This window comes from Cydia strobilella, chromosome 20, assembly GCF_947568885.1.
Source record: "Cydia strobilella chromosome 20, ilCydStro3.1, whole genome shotgun sequence".
Lineage (NCBI taxonomy): Eukaryota > Metazoa > Arthropoda > Insecta > Lepidoptera > Tortricidae > Cydia > Cydia strobilella.
This window is the reverse complement of record NC_086060.1, coordinates 8,692,793-8,714,635: the sequence shown is the minus strand read 5'-3', so window position 1 is coordinate 8,714,635 and position 21,843 is coordinate 8,692,793. Positions and strand designations below refer to the sequence as shown.

Below are 21,843 nucleotides of genomic sequence, written 5' to 3'. Positions count from 1 at the left end.
TTAGCTCAGCTATAATTATTGCAGTCTAAAGTGTTCTGATGTAAAACCGACATGTTTATGAATGAGTGATATAAGATTACTCATGCAATGCTTTAACTCACGAATTAATAAACTAGTGGATGTGAAATGACTCCTATTTAGTATGAAAACCAGTGTCGCTAAACTCACACATTCATAGCCACGTTAAAATACGTCACACACTTACAAAATTGCTCTGATTCGTAGCAACTTTCCATACCAAAAAGTTATTACCGGTGGACATTTCTCGAACGAATATCAACTGTAGGCTACATGAGTGACGGTTTAAAATATAATGTCAAAGCTATATGACATACGACTCTTTCATTATCTCATTCATCTCACAAAAGCTCGCTCAACGTTCACCTAATACAACTACTCAACACCAGATGGCGTTATTTTATATAATTTAAAAATCACTTACTTATTACAGGCGAGAAAAGGGCTAAAAAACCAGTATAAGTAAGGTCTAATTACGCATGGTTTGTTACGGATCTCACGGTCACGTTACACTGGTGTTTTCGAGACCTCTACACGCCTGCGAGTAGCTAACCGTTGGAACTTCTTTCCATTCGACGATATAGGGAGGGGACAGTGTAATCGGAGTGTTTTATCGATATTTGTGTGTTCAGTTAGGTATTGATATTTCATTACCGTATGTTTTAACACATTTAGATGATACTTTATTTATGATTATAATATAGGTAGTGATAATCGTGATTGTATGAAAAATAATATGTAGTACAGTACAACAAATATCTAACTAGAAATTTGTTTCTTATTAATTGACCAACTAGGTTGTTAATGTGAACATTAAATATGTATGTATGTAAACACTTTATTGTACATAAGACAGATTACAAACACAATAAAAGAACATAAATATATACAATGTACAAAGGCGGACTTATCCCTATAAGGGATCTCTTCCAGTCAACCTTTGAGCAATTGAGAATGAAACAATAAACAGATCAAGATAGACAAACGAACACTATGAACAGAAAGTAAATTATGGTTCAATTATTACAAACGTAAATAATTAAAACCTGTAATCTAGAATATAAAATAAACATATATATACAATACATATCCATATAAACACAAATATATACCCATAAATACATATATATACATATATATATATATTATCACAACTAAATAAATAATCTTAGTACTCAACTAAGTACAACACAAGTCATCAGAAAGCCACAACTTATGTAATTTTCCCTTGAGTGATGCTACCGACTGGGACTGTCTAAGGGATAATGGCAACTTGTTCCACAACTGTACAGCGCGCACTGTGAAAGACTTCGCATATGACCGGGTCTTGTTACACGGCACAGCGAGAGTCAGGTTTGCACTCGATCTCAAGCGATGACCACTACCATCCATCATAAATATATCTTAAAGTCAAACAGATAAATTCATAGTTCTTTAAAGGTCTATTAACTCGGTATTGCTGTTATTTTGTAATCACAAATCTGCAATTACTTACATAGGTAAGTATTCGTCTTTAACAATATATTTACTTGTAGCAGCATTTAAGGCCAATCTAGACGGGACAACCTGATTAAATTGTCAAATTAATTGTATGGTGTGAAAGCATACATGAAACTGGCTCATCGATCCCACTTGATTTGATTGTAAGATTGTGACCTATCAAATCAGGAAGGGGGGCGGCAAAATTCCAATATTTGACGCTAGTTTGCGTGGTACGGAACACTTTTTATTAATTTAGTGAGCCCGAATGTCACTAATAATTACTAAATTAGTAACTAAGTTTTAGGCGTGTGGACGCTAGATGAGATGTATGGCAATTTTATCCCCAGAAATCTTTCTCTAAGAAATGCTGCTAGCAAATGGTGCTATATTTTTGCGGAAACTAATTTTCTTGCCCAGTAGCATTGATCCATTTATTTTTAATATCGGCATCTTGTGGTGACCTACAATAATTAATAATAAAGAAATAGAAAATATAAAACGTTTATTCATGGCACATTGCATGCATTGTACGCATAAGTGCATTAAGTACCTAGTCTAATTATATTAACGATGAAAATATGATGGGTGTAAAAAACAAAAACGTATGTAAAAGAATACGAAGGTTTGAAAGGTTGCCATGAAATGACCCCGACTTAACTTAGTGCTTGATGACCAGAGCTGCCATATTTACTAAGACATTGATTATCCCAAATAATAATTAGAAACGTGTCTAAAATCATAATTTATTACCGAACCAAACATCAAACTTGAAATATCGTAACTTTAACTTTATCGATATAAATATCGACATTGCGCAGCATCTGAGTAGCGAAGTTATTTGACATTTAGGATAGCGAATATTCCAGATAAACGTAAAGAATAGTGACAAAGGATTGTGAACTCTAAGTTCTAACTGATAAAATATAGATTTACTTAACGAACATTCGTAAATAATGCAAAAGAAACAGATTTTTCGTATTTATCGGATTATATTTAAATAAATAACCACCGGTGATAGGAAATACCTCCACGTGAAAGATTTTTTAAACCGCTGTGATTTCTGCAGCTTAATACTGCACAATACGGCATTTTAAATTTAATTATCAATTTTTGTTAGACGAGCGTACGTACGACGTGAATGTCATTCGAGCATGAAGTTTACACAACAACTGAGCATAGTCTGTGCATAAAGTGAGTCGGTCGCTACTAACTGTCGGATAGACGGGAACGCCCACTTGCCATCTCCATCCTACTCCGTGCTTTAACTTGAGCCAACTTTGTTCAAACTTATACACATGACATAAGTTGTTTTCGTCGCGCATTTGTAGACTATCTTTCAACGCTTGTTTCTATTTTTTGTGAACTACACAATATAGTAAGAATTACATAGTATAATAAGAATAATGTAGGAAGAAAAAAAAGAAAACAAGTACTTAGTTCTAGCCAACGAGTTTAGGTTATTTTGAATGCTTCTATTAAAATTCTAAAGATAACACAAATTTCACCTTCTCCCCTTGCCTGTACAATGACAAACGTATGAATAACTTTGGAAATTCCATAACCACTTGTATATGAAACAAAAGTACTGTCAATATAGGTAAATACAAAGGTAATCACTCGCCATTTCACTGTTCAATTGAAAGGATTCCATCACCTTACCAGTGAGTCATGATCACGCGGTGACTCATCTCTACTAGGATATTGATACCGCGCCACGTTAAGGACGACACAAAAAACCTGTTCTATTTTCGATTTCCAACGCGTTTTTTGATAGAACTGAGGCTGTGGCGCGTATCAAATTTTTTAAAGTTGTTGGTTAATGATACATACATATTAAAATGTATAAAATCTCATCTTACATCGTCTACTGCATAGACATCGTACACATTTTTCGTCTTATTGCAAAGGTGTAGGTGAACATATCTTTGACGTAGTCTGTACTTAATGAATACTGTAGATACATTGTTAAAAGTTACGAAATACAATCCTATTTTGTCTCAAATTAAGTCCATGCCTTTGAAGTAATTGATCTAAGGTAACTTTCAGATCCTAGATAGATACCAACATTTCGTCAACATCGCGAATCTAAAAGTCATAATACAATCCAAACTTCGTAACCAACAAGTATCGTCCAATGACTTTCGAAAAACCGTGACTAAACCGAGCATTATTCTCAGTACCCGCACGCACTAGACGGTTTTAGACACGTACCTACTCGATATCGATTAATATTACGTTTAGGACGTAAGCGCCATGTGGTAAGGTGAAACGCCCACATGGCATACATTGATATGTTCATGTTAGATGTTGGTTACGATTATGTTATGTAGTTACGACAAATGGATCATACACACAGAAAACTGTTATGTTCCCGAAATTCAAGGATACTCAGGAATGTTGTGGGGCTATGTCAATTAATTATATCTAAAATCGGAGTGTCAACAATATTCTTACATTTTAGGCACAAAAAAGAACGTAAATCTGTATATGTCCCAAATTAAAGCAGTTTAGTTATTTCTGTTACATTTCGAGTTATTAAATAAAAAATCCACGCAATAAGAATATACACAAAAAATCACGGGCATTTTATTACCAGATCGAGTTGTTATAAAAAAAATAACATAAGAAATCTAATACATCAAATGGCGCAAAATCGTATGCAGATCGAGCCGAAACATTTCACCTCAACATGGCGTTTACGCTATTTATACCCAAAGCATGCCGGCGTAACAGTGTGACGTCGGCCCACTTCTGACGTATTTATATAATGATACACATCGACACGCCTCGATAAGTGATCGGAATAGTTGCGATATCGTGGCCAACCTTTGACGACGCTCAATAACGTCTTTATTTTGTCTAGGGAAAGTATTTTTAAACGCTAAACACGTCATTTTATATCCCAAACTCAAGTCGACGAGTCATTTTGAACCGTCCCCAGTCCTATAAGTCTTATTTCTAAGTAAATGTCATCATCATAAAAATGCCATGAATGTAAGTTTCCGTAGTTGACGGAGTTGACCTGCTCAAGTAGGCACTAAGACCACAAGTAAGCAAGATGTTTGTTTTAACGCATGTAAAACAAGTTTAAAAATCAATGAGAAGGAGATGTCGTTTACGGGCAATAAAAAATGCCGCCCGAGCGCCTCCGCCGACCTCATTTCTAAAACGCATTTTGAGAGTCTAGTTCAAACCTTATTAACGACGTTTTGGAATAATACGGCTATGGTTACCGCATAAATCTCTTAACTACAGAGGAAGCCCGTTTAATGATCACTTTGGAATCTTTAATGTTACTTCATTGATGAAATTCAAACCGGTTTTCTGGTTCCGATTGTTGTCGCAAAGAGGAGAGTGTATAGAGGGTTATTGTCACAGTAAATTTTGTAGTTACAGTAAATTTACTGCCATCTTTCGACACAGGATTAAAACTAAAAATTAAAATGAATAAAACAGTATATATATATATATATATATTTTTTTTTTTATTAGCCTATTTTGGTGTCCCACTGCTGGGCAAAGGAAGGCAATATATATAAATGCTTTTTTTTTAAACGCCATATGGCTTTGACCCATGTTCTTTCACATGTGTTAACATTGTTAAATATTAAAGGGTGTCGCCAAAGCCAGATCTACACGAGTATAGGCCAAGGTATGGCGCCATCTGTTCGAGCATAATTTTTAGGGTTCCATACCTCAAAAGGAAAAAACGGAACCCTTATAGGATCACTCGTGCGTCTGTCTGTCTGTCTGCCCGTCTGTCACAGTCTATTTTCTCCGAAACTACTGGACCAATTAAGTTGAAATTTGGTATACATAATTAAGTTTGTGACGCAAAATCAGACATGTAACGTAAATAAATGAATTTTAAACACGGGGGCCACTTTTGGGGGGTAAATAAGAAAATTAAAAAATAAAGTTTTTCAAACTATATCGTGTTACATATCAAATGAAAGAGCTCATTATTAGAATCTCAAATATATTTTTTTTATAATTTTAGGATAGACACTTTAATAGGGAAGATGGCTTTTCTCTACCACCAGCTTGGGATCCTGTAGTCCACCTGATAAAGGAGCAAGCGAGACATAGACTGTGAGACCGTAGTGTTGGATGATGCTGGACATTCTGATGTTTTGAAAAGATGTGTCCCGCCGAGTTTGTTGCCGGTCCCATATTGGGATACCCTCCTACAATTTAGGAGGGAATTAAATCTTCTCGGGTCCGTGGTGTAGGGTTGGAGCCGGCATAGTTTTTATCGCGTATATAATATATATCTTTACTTGAAAAATAATTATAGTGTATAACTAGCCTTATGAACCGATTTTGCATGTACAACCAGCCTTAAAGTTTGTAGTCTATGATTGTTCATTATTTTTTTAGTATGTGGGTATTTTTGCATTTTGTAATTTTTCCTCAGTCACCCGTTGACCACGAACGCTGTAAAGAGTTCGAAACGTCGGGATGAATTATAAATTCAATATACGCGATATAATCCGTTTTCATAGTTTTATTTCATGAGTAACTATCGCGGTAACCGAAGACAATATTTTAGGATAGACAGTTTAGAAGTTATTCAAGGAAAGAGGCAAAAAATTACCATTCCCCCTCCCTTTATCTCCGAAACTACTGGGTCTAAAATTAGAAATGTGCAGTCAAGCGTGAGTCGGACTTAATTACTTAGTTTTTGATCCGACCCCTACGGGTTTTTTAAAGAAATTTCACTCACGTTTCACACGTTTCAAAAATACATTGTTTAAACTGTGTAATGTACGGAACCCTTGGAACGCGAGTCCGACTCGCACTTGGCCGGTTTTTCTTGATCTTCCGAGGTACGTTTTTATCTTAGACTACTTATCTTATACAAAGTTACATATATCTTTGGTTCTCGTAAACGGGTCTTGCCGACAAAAATAAAAACGTTTTGATTTTTAACAATTATATTTCCTACTTATTGGTTATTTTGAAAAGGCCACAGATTACTTAAACCAAAACTACAAGATGGAGCATACAAGACGTCATATAAGTATTATATTATACATATAAGTAATCTCACATCAGCCGTACTAATTGAATATGGGAGTGCGACCGCTTCAAACGGTTGTGTCCGCGTTTATGACCCCCATGACTCATTTAAACTAAAATATCAGAACTACAAAAAGTTAGTTCTTAGGATGGAAATTAGCCGTGGGCTGTCGTGGTATAAAACAGTATAAGATGTCACAGTAACATTTTACAAGTAAAAACCTCGCTCTCTTTTCAAACTTAATGATCTCTGTGTTAGTAGAATAGCCATTTTCATAAAAATGGTTTTTTTCTTGTGATGAGACGAATAAATACTTGAATGAGTCGCTTAAGTTCAAACTCAGATAAATCCCACTGTCAGATTTTGCGATTTTGGCATTAGGAAAAGGTAAATATTTCTTAAGAGGGTCGAAAAGATTTATCCGAGTTTGAAGTTAAGCAACTCAAAAACTCATATGTCCCAAATTATATACAGGTTGGCCAAAAAATTAGTGCATTTCCGTTGCCAGGAAGGTTTTGGGATTATACTGAGCAACTTTTACTATGGGACCAACCACGAAATCGCGAAAAAAAATTTTATCCTTCCATAGAAAATGGACCAGCCAAAATGTATGAAACAGCCAAATTTTTTTCGCGATTTCGGGGTTGGTCCCATAGTAAAAGTTGGTCAGTATAATCCCAAAATTTCCCTGGCAACGGGAATGAACATATTTTTTGGCCACCTGTATAAAATATATGTATTCAACTACGTTTACGAAAAAAAATTATAACATTGTTTTGTTCGACAGGGGATCACTGCCGTGGCAAGGCCTGAAAGCGATCACTAAGAAGCAGAAATACGAGCGAATTAGCGAGAAAAAGATGTCCACGCCCGTTGAGGTGCTTTGCAAGGTAAGATTATTTTATTTACCTTACATACAGAATGACTAGTACTACACATTCACGTTTACATCGGACTTCTATGGATTCTAAGCGTAAATGAAGGAGAATTTGCGTAAAAAGCATGTCGTCACTACAGTAGTCACGATTTGTACAGTAAACATTGTAGGAAACAATACGAATTTTCCATTGGACTTTATCTTGGTCTCTGTACTCAGGTGACACTTTTAAGTCAATCACTGGTCGGTTTGTAATAAAAATAATACTTAAAACATCAAAGGATGTTATAAACTTCTTAATGATTTATTGTGGCCTTTTTCCTTATTTTCTATAGATAAGACACCATATAAAAAATTATGCATAGCTAGAAACCGCCTAAAAACTGAATCAGTGCTTTTTAAATTACTTTCTGTTTTAAATAAACATTCATAAGGAAATTAATATCTTAAGTTAATATCTTCTTTGTGTCTTGAGTGAATATCTTTTTAATAAGGTGTAAAGACATAACCGAGAGATAACCTTTCAAAAACAATTGGCAAAGCTATCTTGACAACATAATCTATTTGAAGACGCGAATGTGTGTTTTTGGCTCGCCCAAGGTCGGCCATTATGCGACGAGGTTTCGCGGTACCGCAGGTGTTGGATTAGCTTTATCTAAGCGTTGAAGGACTTTCCTAACGACAATTAGTTTTGTTTTGACAAATACGATAAAATAATCGAGTCAATTTATTTTACCGACATCAAAATTGTAAAAGAATTAAGGATTTAAATATACTTAGAGGATTAAAATAATATTGGACAAATTGCTTCTGTTTTGTGATCAGAATATAATAATGCGCGTTTTTAGGATTAGAAAGGACACCGCAAAGGTGAGCTTGAGCGCAAACTAGGTACTTTATGCAGTAAAACATGGAAGTAAACAATCATGCTAGTTACGATATTTCAATTGGATACCTATTAAAGTGCCCGAAAATATCTTTAAGGTAAGCACGAGATATTTTTAGCGAGAACACTAACTATAAAAACCGGCCAAGTGCGAGTCGGACTCGCGCACCGAGGGTTCCGTACTTTTTAGTATTTGTCGTTATAGCGGCAACAGAAATACATCATCTGTGAAAATTTCAGCTGACTAGCTATCACGGTTCATGAAATACAGCCTGGTGACAACAGCGGAGTCTTAGTAATAGGGTCCCGTTTTTACCCTTTGGGTACGGAACCCTAAAAATAGCCTTAATAGCGTATGCTTTATATGGTAGTTGCTGTTTCACGTGTCACACAAGCTTTTAATAAAACCAGTGGTTAGACGTAACCATATATAGCGCAAATGGCGTGCGAAAGTGGCTGTCATGACTTTAGGCAATTACCATTACACAAAACAACGAGCGGACGTAAAAAACAATCCCGATCTTAAGCGGCTTTCGTTAAAAAATGTCACGTTGCTTTTTTACGATTGTGAGTCACTATGTGACGTCATTCTCTTTTACCCTAGAAGGATAGGTACATTGCCTTCGTAATGGATAATCGCGCTGTAAAATTTTAAAGTAAGCCACATAATTAAAATAGCTATTCTTCTTAAAATACAGTGTCACGATCAATGAAAACGTCTTTTTATGAAAGTTTACATACAAAATGAAATGTATTTGTTAATTTACGCAGTATAACATTTTGCGTCAAAGATATCTTACGTTATCCACTGTTATATAACACGTTTTATCAACGAGATAGCTAAGTGATGACTATTTGCTAAAACTTCTAAAAACTCCATTATAAAAGTAATGTAATATGTATATATTAGCGCACCATTCAGTAATAAATTGAGGATAAACGCACTGCTACAATAATGCTAATAGATTGATATTTTTGGCCTTTTTAAAGTACCAAACTATACTTTTTTCCTAACGTATACAGCACCCGCCTTGTTACCATAAATGTGACGTGTTATTTTGTTCCAGGGATTCCCGGCCGAGTTTGCGATGTACCTAAATTACTGCCGCGGCCTGACCTTCGACGAGTCGCCCGACTACATGTATCTCAGACAGGTGTGTACACTACAATTACTGCACAGCTGTTTAGGGCGCTCCACACTCATGCGCGAATCGCGGCGCGAAGCCGCGAACGTAAGTGTGGCGTTGATTTCGCAAATTGTGGCACTCCTTCGCGCCTAGTTCCCCGTTTTTTGTCGGTTTATTAGCCCCTCGTCAAATGAGGCGCGAACTGGCAAGACTCCACATTACACACTATTTTGGCTCATATGTGGCAAGATCAATAAAAATTATATTACATAAAGTGGCTATATTTTACGGTTTTACAACAAAACAAAATGGAAAATAAGGTACAGCACGGAAGATGCCGTTGATAAATGACAGTTAAACTCGATCAGCTGACGCTTTTCCGTCATCTTGACGCAAACCAAACTGCGAAATCGCCGTGAAGTTTGCGAGTGTGGAATTATATGTCAACATCGCTACATGTTCGCGCCGCGATTCACGCACATAGTCTGGAGGGCGCTTTTGGTGTCCATTCATAAACAGTGCGTCTACTGTTTGGACGCATTTTATAAAGCTAATAACTTTATCAATGTAAAGGGGTAACACTGTCTAAAACATTAGTGATTGGTCTAGCGCGTGTTACGCGTGGCGCGTCGTTTTAAGCCTGTAACGTGAAGCTTTTGGGGTCTTGGGGGCTCATTTCACATACATGAGAAAATATCTTCGAATAAAATGGTGTTTAAAAGATACTTTTTTTAATAGTATTTTGCCTTTCTCGTTATACTATTTTCGCTATCCAGATACTAAAATGCTAGTTCGACTGACTAGTTTTCCACCCCATCATCCTGTCTTTCTAACAATATTGTTCTAAAATGACAGATTGGTCCGTAAAACTTGTCATTTTTATATCTGAAATATAAAGAGCTTAGTAAATATCGCAAGTTGAAAAAGCACGGAGGGTTGTTTTTCGTATTTTTTTTGGATAGACCTTGAAATAATTGTCATAAATAATGCCCTTTTCGACCAGTGTATTCCTGACATACGATTACAAACAGTTTATACGAATGTAGAGGTCAAGTTAAGTAAATAGCGCTCGAGTTGGAACCGACTCTTGAATAAGGTTAAGACTGGTGAGATTCCTTTATTAAATTAGATACATCGTTTTCTGAGATACTATGAGAGTGATTGTTATACTATTATGTACTATAAAATTACGTATTTCATTTCATTTCATTTATTGATTGTAAAGTCATGTACATACATTTTATAATTTAGGTGTTACATCAATTCTGAAAGTCAGTCCATGACGTCCTGTGAGGACATACAACAATATATTAGACCGTAATCTAGGCTAAACATTATAAAATAAAATTAATTAATAATCATGCGAACTAACAAATCTACAGTCTCCTAAATTAGTAATGCATTAAAATATGTTACAATTATTATAAAAAAAAAAAATATGTCACTTAAATTACAAATTTTACACATTTTACAAAACAAAAAAAAACAAAAAAAGCTGTTAAAGTCGCTCAATTTCCGCCACGGTCTGAATATGTCAGAGAATAGCACACACCGTCGTAGTCTAGGGCCACTAGATACACGACGTGTTTATATAGACCAAATGTTTCTGTATAAACTCTTAAATGGCCTTACTGATTCTTCCACTCTTCTTGAAAAAATTGTCTTTAAATTGCCTCGTATTCCCACGCGCCACCCCCAAACATTCCATATCGATTTTTGTAGATCTAATTTCGCCAAAAATACTTTTTTTAGACGAGCCTGTCATGATTACAATGTTAATTTCATAAATCTAGATATCTTCTCATTACCAGTATACCAGTACAAGTATCTAGGTCATTTAGTTACTGCCGACCTCAAGGACGATGCTGATATAGAACGGGAACGTAGGGCCTTATCGATCAGAGCTAATATGATTGCACGCAGATTTGCTCGGTGCTCAAAGGAAAGTAAAGTGACATTGTTCAGAGCTTTTTGCACGACATTTTACACCTGCAGTCTGTGGCGAAAGTTCACCTTGAAGTCGTATAAGGCCCTACAAGTACAATATAATAACGCGTTTAGGGCGCTGATGGGGCTGCCGCGATATTGCAGCGCGTCAGGGATGTTTGCGGAGGCGCATGTGGCGTGTTTTAAAGCTACTATGCGCCTGCGAGCCGCTTCCCTGGTGCGACGCGTCCGCGCCAGCTCCAACAGCGTCCTAGAAATGATTGCGGACAAGTTTTGTCCGTATATCACATTTTGCTGCGGACTTCATACGCCCGGCGGCACTGTGGTAAACACATTGAGAAATAGATGAAGGGTGTCAATGTGTTTACCACAGTTACCTACCTTTATGTAATTTTTGTAGTTTGTTTGTTTAATGTTTGTGTTTTGTTTAATGCTTGTGTTTTTGTTTAATGTTTGTATAATGTACTTATGAGTCACATCAGATACTCGAATTAAATGAATTTTAATAATTTTTTTAATTTAATTGTCTTTCGGTAAATATAGTAGTGGTCTGCGAAGCTTACTTTTTCCATAGCAGTCTTTGTTTTAAAAAAAAAAAAAATAATTGTAATTGTTCTATAGTCTTATGTAACGTATGTATGTTTGTAAGCATGTTTGATACTTAGGTACTTTATTAGTTGTGTATCCAATTGTTACTTCTGTGTATCTTCCTATTTATAGGTAGTGCCGAACAAGCCCTGTTTCTACTTGTTATCAATATCAGTATGTTATAATTAATGGAACTATAGGTCTTATTGTATATCTGCAAGTTTAAACTTATCTGTATGTGACTGTTTGTTTCCTAAATAAATAAAAAAAAAAAAAAAAAAAAAATTAGAAATTAAACGAATAAATAGTCAGTATATTAAAAATAAAGTAAGAATTATAAATTATCATTAAAAAAGTCACTAACTGAATAATAGCATTTATCTATTAATAATTTTTCTAATTTAGTTTTGAAGATCGCATTTTGAGGTTCTTGCTTAATCAAGTCTGGAATTTTATTAGTTATTAGAATACATTTGTAATGTGGACCATTTCTACATATTTGCAAGTTCGTTTCAGGTAGTTGCAATACACGTGCACGTATAATTCAATATAAGAAAATTAAGATGATGAATATTATTAAAAACAAATTGTGTTATTGTTAGCAGTACAGGATATTAGCTTATTAAAATAGGTAATTAGAAAAACGATACGTAAACTCAAATCACCTTTTTCACTTTATAATCCAGAACCGGAACTACTTGTGTTTTTTGTATCATATAGTCAATCCTGACAAGTTCGATCTTGCATTTAACGGTCGCACGGCGGTTCCATTTTCCATTAACTGGCCTTTTGAAACCGGTATTAGTAAACTGTGATGTTATATGAACAAGTCACTACTTGTTTGCGTGACTGTGCCCAAGCCGTTGAAAAAACCATACCACCATTTTTTTATCTGCAAATTACCTCACTATTATTCCTGTTATGAAGATATTATTTAGCGTATCACTGAATGAATTCCCCTTTAGGATAGCACGCAAACTGTTTGAAGACCTAACCCACTAAAATCTTATTTCAAAGTAGTTTTAACCTTACACAAACATATCGTTATTTCTACGTTACATGCAAACATAGGCTGCTAAAATTATAACATTTGTGACTTTTCAACTATACCACATTGTCGGTTGTCCATAAGGTTGATTTCAAATTGAAGTTTAATGGAAATAGCGCCTCATTGACAACAGTAGAGAACCAAGTCGTTTCTACAGTTTATTAGTTTGCAAACTACGTTTTATGCCGAAACGTTACCTGCCGTAATCGAAACCCGCTTGGGCAAAACAACATCCTATTTTAGCCGCGGCCCGCCCGCTATTTTTAGTTTCTGTGATAGTTTGTTCGAATATGGACACGGTATGTTTATAAGCTCTCTATTGACCTGAATGTATTTATGGTGTTAAGATGTTTTATATTGTTTTTTTTTTTTTTATTAGGACAGAATAAAAATAGATAAATACATGAATTGACGCGTTTTACTTTGGGGTGCAATTTAGGCCAGTTGGGACCACTGAGATCATCGATTGTTGGGAAACTAGGAAGGGTATGTAGAAATGTTCGATAAGCTACACGCTAGAAGAATGAGGGGTAAATTAAATATGACATTCTTTGGTTCGCTGTATATTAATTTACGGTATGTTGTTTAACCCGAGGACTACAATAAAGCGATGTTTTGGTCGTGGCTTTGGCATATGAGTAATCGTCGTCAATCTTTTCGCCAGCGCAGACCGACGTGCGATTTACTTTAGACATAATACGGCGCGGTCAACATGTATGCTCTCTTACTAATTTTATAGACCGCGGGCCAGGCGTAAATTTCGTCAGTCATCGCATCCCGGGCGATAACTCGTAAAAATTTTAAGTTAATTTTGGGTTAAGGACGATGTGTAATGAACCCTCGTAGACGTCAGCTGCCGCTCCGTTGGTGGGTTGAGAAACGGCAGCAACCTAAACACGTAATATCGCGACGGCTTCAAGTTTACGACCTGTTGAGTTGTAGGTTAAAATTAGGGCTTTTTAAATATAATAAGTGTGTAGGATGTAATTTAATAGTGATGTTCTCTTCGTAAAATTATACATATTAAATGACATCTCGCGCTCTTAAACTCTTTGTATTTGTGTGTAGTGTGCGTAGTTGTGTATAAGTGTGTGCGTGTTTTCAGTTGTTCCGCATCCTGTTCCGCACGATGAACTACCAGTACGACTACACGTTCGACTGGACGATCCTGCGCCAGCGCAAGCAGCACATGGAGGCGGGCGCCGCGCCGCCCGACCGCCGCTCCCCCTCCGTGCAGCGCCGCGCGCAGCAGCAGCCGCCGCAGCCGCCGCCCAACAACGAGGTACGGAATACCAGCCCTACAGCTACAGCCAGCCCTGTCGACTACACGATGCCGCGCCAGCGCAAGCAGCACATGGAGGCGGGCGCCGCGCCGCCCGACCGCCGCTCCCCCTCCGTGCAGCGCCGCGCGCAGCAGCAGCCGCCGCAGCCGCCGCCCAACAACGAGGTACGGAATACCAGCCCTACAGCTACAGCCAGCCCTGTCGACTACACGATGCCGCGCCAGCGCAAGCAGCACATGCTCCCCCTCCGTGCAGCGCCGCGCGCAGCAGCAGCCGCCGCAGCCGCCGCCCAACAACGAGGTACGGAATACCAGCCCTACAGCTACAGCCAGCCCTGTCGACTACACGATGCCGCGCCAGCGCAAGCAGCACATGGAGGCGGGCGCCGCGCCGCCCGACCGCCGCTCCCCCTCCGTGCAGCGCCGCGCGCAGCAGCAGCCGCCGCAGCCGCCGCCCAACAACGAGGTACGGAATACCAGCCCTACAGCTACAGCCAGCCCTGTCGACTACACGATGCCGCGCCAGCGCAAGCAGCACATGCTCCCCCTCCGTGCAGCGCCGCGCGCAGCAGCAGCCGCCGCAGCCGCCGCCCAACAACGAGGTACGGAATACCAGCCCTACAGCTACAGCCAGCCCTGTCGACTACACGATGCCGCGCCAGCGCAAGCAGCACATGGAGGCGGGCGCCGCGCCGCCCGACCGCCGCTCCCCCTCCGTGCAGCGCCGCGCGCAGCAGCAGCCGCCGCAGCCGCCGCCCAACAACGAGGTACGGAATACCAGCCCTACAGCTACAGCCAGCCCTGTCGACTACACGATGCCGCGCCAGCGCAAGCAGCACATGCTCCCCCTCCGTGCAGCGCCGCGCGCAGCAGCAGCCGCCGCAGCCGCCGCCCAACAACGAGGTACGGAATACCAGCCCTACAGCTACAGCCAGCCCTGTCGACTACACGATGCCGCGCCAGCGCAAGCAGCACATGGAGGCGGGCGCCGCGCCGCCCGACCGCCGCTCCCCCTCCGTGCAGCGCCGCGCGCAGCAGCAGCCGCCGCAGCCGCCGCCCAACAACGAGGTACGGAATACCAGCCCTACAGCTACAGCCAGCCCTGTCGACTACACGATGCCGCGCCAGCGCAAGCAGCACATGCTCCCCCTCCGTGCAGCGCCGCGCGCAGCAGCAGCCGCCGCAGCCGCCGCCCAACAACGAGGTACGGAATACCAGCCCTACAGCTACAGCCAGCCCTGTCGACTACACGATGCCGCGCCAGCGCAAGCAGCACATGGAGGCGGGCGCCGCGCCGCCCGACCGCCGCTCCCCCTCCGTGCAGCGCCGCGCGCAGCAGCAGCCGCCGCAGCCGCCGCCCAACAACGAGGTACGGAATACCAGCCCTACAGCTACAGCCAGCCCTGTCGACTACACGATGCCGCGCCAGCGCAAGCAGCACATGCTCCCCCTCCGTGCAGCGCCGCGCGCAGCAGCAGCCGCCGCAGCCGCCGCCCAACAACGAGGTACGGAATACCAGCCCTACAGCTACAGCCAGCCCTGTCGACTACACGATGCCGCGCCAGCGCAAGCAGCACATGGAGGCGGGCGCCGCGCCGCCCGACCGCCGCTCCCCCTCCGTGCAGCGCCGCGCGCAGCAGCAGCCGCCGCAGCCGCCGCCCAACAACGAGGTACGGAATACCAGCCCTACTAACAAATACCTAGGAAACCCCCCCCCCCCCCCCCCGTACCCCCGCGTTCCTCTGCCGGTCACAATCGCCAAACGTGCACGCTGGTCGCTGATAGTTCGGATGTGGCTTTTTCCGCGTTCAACACGTCAATAGGCGGGTCCCCTACAAGCAATTTCCTCGCGATTCGGCTCGTGTTGGTAAACCTGCCTAGTTATTCCTACTCATTGAATATGAATACTCAGGTTTTGTGATTAGAGTCAGTGTGATACTCATATCAATGATCCCCAATAGCCGGTTCCTCTGCCTCTCCTTTCCTACCTTTTCTAATTAATCTTATCTTACAGGCAGATAAAACAAATCGATTTAAAGTAATAAATGTCAAAATTCTGATCAGATTAATGCTATCGCTGCAAAACTTAGTTCACTAGTAACTACGCATAATTTGCATTGAGTATATTGAAGCAAAACAAAATAATGAACTGAAACCATTCACAGACGGCGAGCGCGGCTGCTGGGAGAGAGCGAGGCGGGAGGTTCTCTCCGGTCGCGCTTAATCTTGGCTGCCAACTCGTGCCGTGGTTCACAATATGGCTCTGATTGTTTTGCTTTACTCAGTATTAGATATTATTGGCATGATTGGGTCAATACATTTCTGACAGTCTCTTCTACGATAAAAACTAACGACCCGATATAACTACATCACGTTATTTTGAGTCTCAAGTACTGAAAAAATGTATCCTGCCTGTATAGTTTACTTTGCGATCCCCATAAGAATGACTTGTTAAATATAGTAAAATGTGGATGAGACAGTTGCTTTAGTCGAGATGATACAGTCAGTGAATGAGATTTTGACTTTTTGATAAACTTCCCTTCCTATTTCCTTTCCCTAGGTAAAGTCAGTGAACGCCAACGAAGCTTCGAAGCAAGTGATCAAGCAGTCCATCAGTCAAGTCAAGAAAAAATCCACCCCAATATCCTAAACATTCCCAACATCCTGAATATCACTATGGTGACGCTACCGCCATATTAATACGCAACAAATTCTAATTTTTTGGCGACATATAGCATTGGTTTTTGTAGGGAAATTGATTTTTTGGTATGCTCTTTAGGTCTGGTTTGAGCATGTTTTACTCATGACATTTATTTGTCAAAAATGATTATTAATAAAAAAATTAACTTATTTTGCATGTGTTAAACAAATAAGGATACTTTGTTAGCTTCCTGATCGAGTACTGATGCAGTTACCATGTGGGCAACGAAACACAATGGAGTAAAATAATTGGTCTGTTCCAAAACTAATGTTAGTTCCATTGATTGGGGTTAATCTTATTAAAAGGCAACAGTCGGTCAGTATCGTGTCCTTTTCCTCCTTCCAGAGGGGAGATGTAAATTAAATAGCTTATTTCTATTCCCAGGGCTTAGATAGATGATTTCTGAAAAAAAGAAACAAAATCTTATGTCCCCAGGATTTTACTATTTCCATACTAAATCTCGTCTAAATCTGTTCAGCGGTTTAAGCTGGAAAAGGCACATAGACCATGTTACTGTGGCATTTATAATATTAGTGTAGGGATTATTGCAGCTTTAAATGAAATCGTGAGGCTCGTTTATTATAACAAGTTTTTATAACTATTTGTCTTATCCTCCTAAGACCCCTCGTACAAATCTATTTTGAACTTTTATAGAATAACTAGTTCCAGATTCAAAAACGTAAACTGCGTCTGGGCCTCGGCAGTTTAAAACTGTATTCGATCAGGTAGCTACCAACGGTACCAAGTTGATTTTAAATAATTTAAATGGATTACCGGCTATAGCTTTGTACGATACTGTGATTGGAAGCGTGTATGTTTGTATGTGTGCGTATCTGTTGTAAATTTGTATTTTATAAGTTATAGAGAAATATTGAATATACGTTCGTTTTACCCATTGTAATGTATACTTATAAATATAACTAGTTAATTTTCAAAAACAACCAGAGTTCTATTTCGTTTTGGCTTTTGACACTATTTATTTACTAATGTAATGAAAATAAAGTGTCTAGAAAAATTGAATAAATTACAAAATGAGTGCCGATTTGCTCTTTAAAAAATATAGTTTTTGTGAATTAAGGCGCATCTATACGACGAAACGTCGGCTGTGAATTTTGTATAAATTAATTAAAAACATGCAAATGATCACCGCTTTTCCTTGCATTGATAATCAGTCAAGGGTATGAGCCAAAGTGAATGCAGGTAAATGGTTTACTAAAGATAATATTTAGGTAGCAATCACAGTACAAGTACTTATGTAGGTATGTAATTAAAAAACTGCGTAGTTTGTGATTAATATTTATCGCGAAGGCGATTTAATATTTATTTGAGTATTTAATTTTAGATTACACATACGATTGTTTTTTACTGGTCGATAGCGTCTGTCTAAGACGGTTATAAATATGTAGGCCATAGGAGATTCATTGGTACAACGAAAATTTTATTTTTGAGTCTTATTGTTGGTTTTATATGTATTTATCTTAAGGATCTCCGGCAAGCTCGGTTCTCCATACAAACGTAGTTACGCTCTCATTTTAAAACGAGTAGCTGGTTTGCTTCGAAACTTTGTACTTACAATAGGATAAGGTAATTAGGTGTAATTAGTCTATGTAGCTTCAGATACCATAGTTAAAAAACAGCGAATTTAAGTTTTTTATACATAACTTGTTTTTGCTCTATTTCGTTTGTTTTATAATCTGGAGCTATATAAACTAATTACAGACTTAGGTATTCCTCATGTCATTGTATGTGCAAAGTTTCATTACAATCCAACACGTAGTTTTAAAATGAGAACGGAACTCTGTTTGTATAGGAAGGTGCAGTTCGGGGCCGAGCTTGCCGGGGAGTCTTAATAAAAATAATTATTTGCATTTAGCACTTATCGTTCGAGCCTTACTTAGATTAGATGATTATGTAGATTCAAACTTGTCTATGATATGTATTATTATTTACTGAAGCTGTTTGTTCTTTCACTAACATTCTGTTTTCTTTTCCAGTGAAAGAGACTACGACGTTCGACAGCCACGGGCGGTCCGGCGAAAAAGAGAACGCGATAGCAGTCGCGTGCGTGTGTGACTGTGTGTTTGTGTGTGTGACCGTGCGACGCGCGTCGTGTCGAGCGTCAACAGCGTCCAGCGTCAAGCGTAACGTCGAGCGTCTAATCTACCGGCAAACGTCGGAGAACTGGCTTTATTATATTACAAGAGGCCTTTGTTTTAAACACTGTCTCTCCGTCATCGGGCGGATTTGTTTTATTTTACGATTATTATAAACGTATTAAACTTCGGTGACTAACTTTAGACGTGTAGACTAGCGGACAAATCCAATCCGATAAATAGAAAATACATAACAACCGTTATGAATTTCAGTCGTTATTGTGCATTGGGTTTGATCGCCAGCGGGTATGATGTAATATAGCTCCGAAATGTTCGGTTCGTATTAAAGATTTAAGATTGGAATGCATTTTTCGGAAGAATAAAAATATGTAAGAATGTAAAGTAACATGTAACGCCGGGCAGGCGTCGGGTAGACAGTTAATCGCTCTCAATATTTAGTTAGTTTCGATGTTAGTTTCTTTTTCTAATTAGCTAGTGTTTACATTGAATTTATTGTATAATTACTGACTGGCGATGTATGTCAGCAATACTCTGTACATACACACGATGGCTGAGATACGGCGGCAGAAAAAACGATATTGGCTAAAAATGTTCATTAAAAATTTAATGATTACTAATTATAAATAGGATTCTGTATTGAAATAAAAAAATGTAAAAGATTCGAAAAAAATATACTTAGAATAAGTAACTGATCGAATTCTTGAAGCTACGCGCGCGGTGTACCCGTTCGGCGAACCTTCACATTGTATATAGAAATAACCGCGCGCGAAGCTCCGGAAAAAGAATTGGTACATTGCGTATCGTATATTTTAAAGCGAGATAACAAAATTGTAAATATAAGACAGTGTTCATTTTAACTGTTATTTTTTTAAGAACACGCTAACATTTTTGAAATGACGATGTTTCGTGACACTGACGCGACAGCCGGAGATGATATTTTTATATTGAACCAACCCGATAGCACGCGACCCGCAGCCATGCTTCCATAGTAACCTAACTTGTGTCACGAGACGTCGAGTACCGTAAGTTACAGCAAGGAGAATTAGGAAGACATGGAGTGCTCATTCCATACATCCGTTTTGTTACCAAAAAGACTATTATTATCGTAGTCTACATCTAGCGTCAAGTAGCGGAACTATCAGTACTGCTACTCGACACTAGATGTCCCATGTGTCGCGACTGACGAAAAGTGTATTTCTCAACAGTTTATAACTAATATTATAAGCAGGAGTTGAAAATAGAGTTTCGGTTAATCCGGTTATAATATTAGCTGAAAATCGTTGAGCATTAGACTTTCCGTTCGCCGCTACATCTATTGTCGAGTAGCAGTACTGAGAGTTCCGCTACTTGACGCTAGATGTAGACTACGAAAATAATAGTCTGTTAACAAAACCGATGTATGGAGTTAGCACTGTCTTCTTAATTCTTTTTGGTTACAGTTAGAGGATGTATGTAATATAAGAGATCTTGAGTGGTTATGAGTAGTGGGGTCTACTGGGGACGGGGAGGGCTTCGCCTTCATTTGACTATGGAATTTGTGACTACGCCTCGTGATAAAATGGATCTCAATATTCCTTTTTATATTAACTTGCGATGATACCGTAATCGTTAATAGTGTAACGGCCTCGGCGCTTCCCGTCCCCAGTGGACTGAGTTTACTCAGTGTACTGCACTTTTAACTATAAATAAAATTAATGAATAAAAAAATAAACGAGTAATTTAATTTGTATTTCCTGACTTTGGTTTACATCTATCTGCTTACCCTACGTCTGCATCGAACAAGCTCAAAATGTGCACCAACTATCTATACAGGTGTAACAAACATAGTGGGGATCCGTTTAAGGGCATATTCGAATTAGCGTTCGGTATCGTGTTCTGATTAGGTAAAAGTAGAAAAAAGATTTTTTTACGCGAATAATTTTGTTCACATCAATTCAAAAAAGGGGGTTTTGTTCTCTGCTAGGAGGGATCAAAGTGGCACTTTTCTTCCCTGCTAGGAGGAATCAAAGTAACACTTTTCTGTTGTAGGACACTATTTTTGCATTTTTTTGCACATTATTTTTTTAGCTTGTATGATATTTTTTAATACAGTTGCTCAAAAAGTGCTACTTTTCGTGGCTGTTTAGCGTGCGGAAAGTTGGTTTTCGCGAACTAGTGCTTTTTACTTTTCCAATTTTTTTAAATTTTTACTTGTTCCATTTCATGACTACTTATTGATGAGTGTTAATATTAGTTTCCTTTAAACGTCGTAATCTACGAAAAATATGCATATTTCATATTTTATTACTTACCTCTTTTTTAATGTTGAAAAACCGTTCTTGATAAGTTGTCTGAATGGAACGGAACGCCTGTCAAAAAAGAGGCGTATTTTCTTACTGCAAGAATGTTTTAAGTTTCCAAAGGCAACATTCGATATTGTTTTTATAAATATACGATACACAAATAATCGTAAATAACGATATTTAGGTAATAGTAGTACAATGTTTTAATATTTACAATTGTTTCTGTCTTATAGAACATCCATTTGAAAAAAAAAAAACTCATTTAAGTGGGTTCAATCATAATAACAAAGTCTATTCTAGTCGAATAAAAGCTAGAAAAACCTCAGAATAATGACTAAAGCAAAGAAGCCGGGCAAAAATAAAAGCTTGGTAAAAGATATCGTATTCACAACACGTTATTACTTTTTGTCTATGAGTGAGTGAGACAACAATCCGCAAGTTCTTTCGTTTTTTTCAGTATTGTCATAA

The 21,843-nt window shown here is 38.8% G+C and overlaps 1 protein-coding gene across 5 annotated transcripts in view; it reads left to right on the top strand.

Annotated features, from left to right (window-relative positions):
* LOC134750478 (serine/arginine repetitive matrix protein 1-like) overlaps positions 1–19,253 on the top strand; it is a 38,785-nt gene extending 19,532 nt beyond the window's left edge. For 4 of the 5 annotated variants that reach the window (XM_063685648.1, XM_063685649.1, XM_063685646.1 and 1 more), the window contains 4 exons: positions 7,311–7,413; positions 9,354–9,440; positions 14,102–15,948; positions 18,974–19,253. In XM_063685648.1, the coding sequence (XP_063541718.1) occupies positions 7,311–7,413; positions 9,354–9,440; positions 14,102–15,948; positions 18,974–19,052 (2,116 nt within the window). In that variant the 3' untranslated portion in view covers positions 19,053–19,253. Of the gene's footprint in view, positions 1–7,310; positions 7,414–9,353; positions 9,441–14,101; positions 15,949–16,838; positions 16,972–18,973 lie in introns of those variants that run through there. The other variant, XM_063685650.1, reaches the window with a different exon arrangement.
* The last annotated feature ends 2,590 nt before the right edge of the window (positions 19,254–21,843 follow it).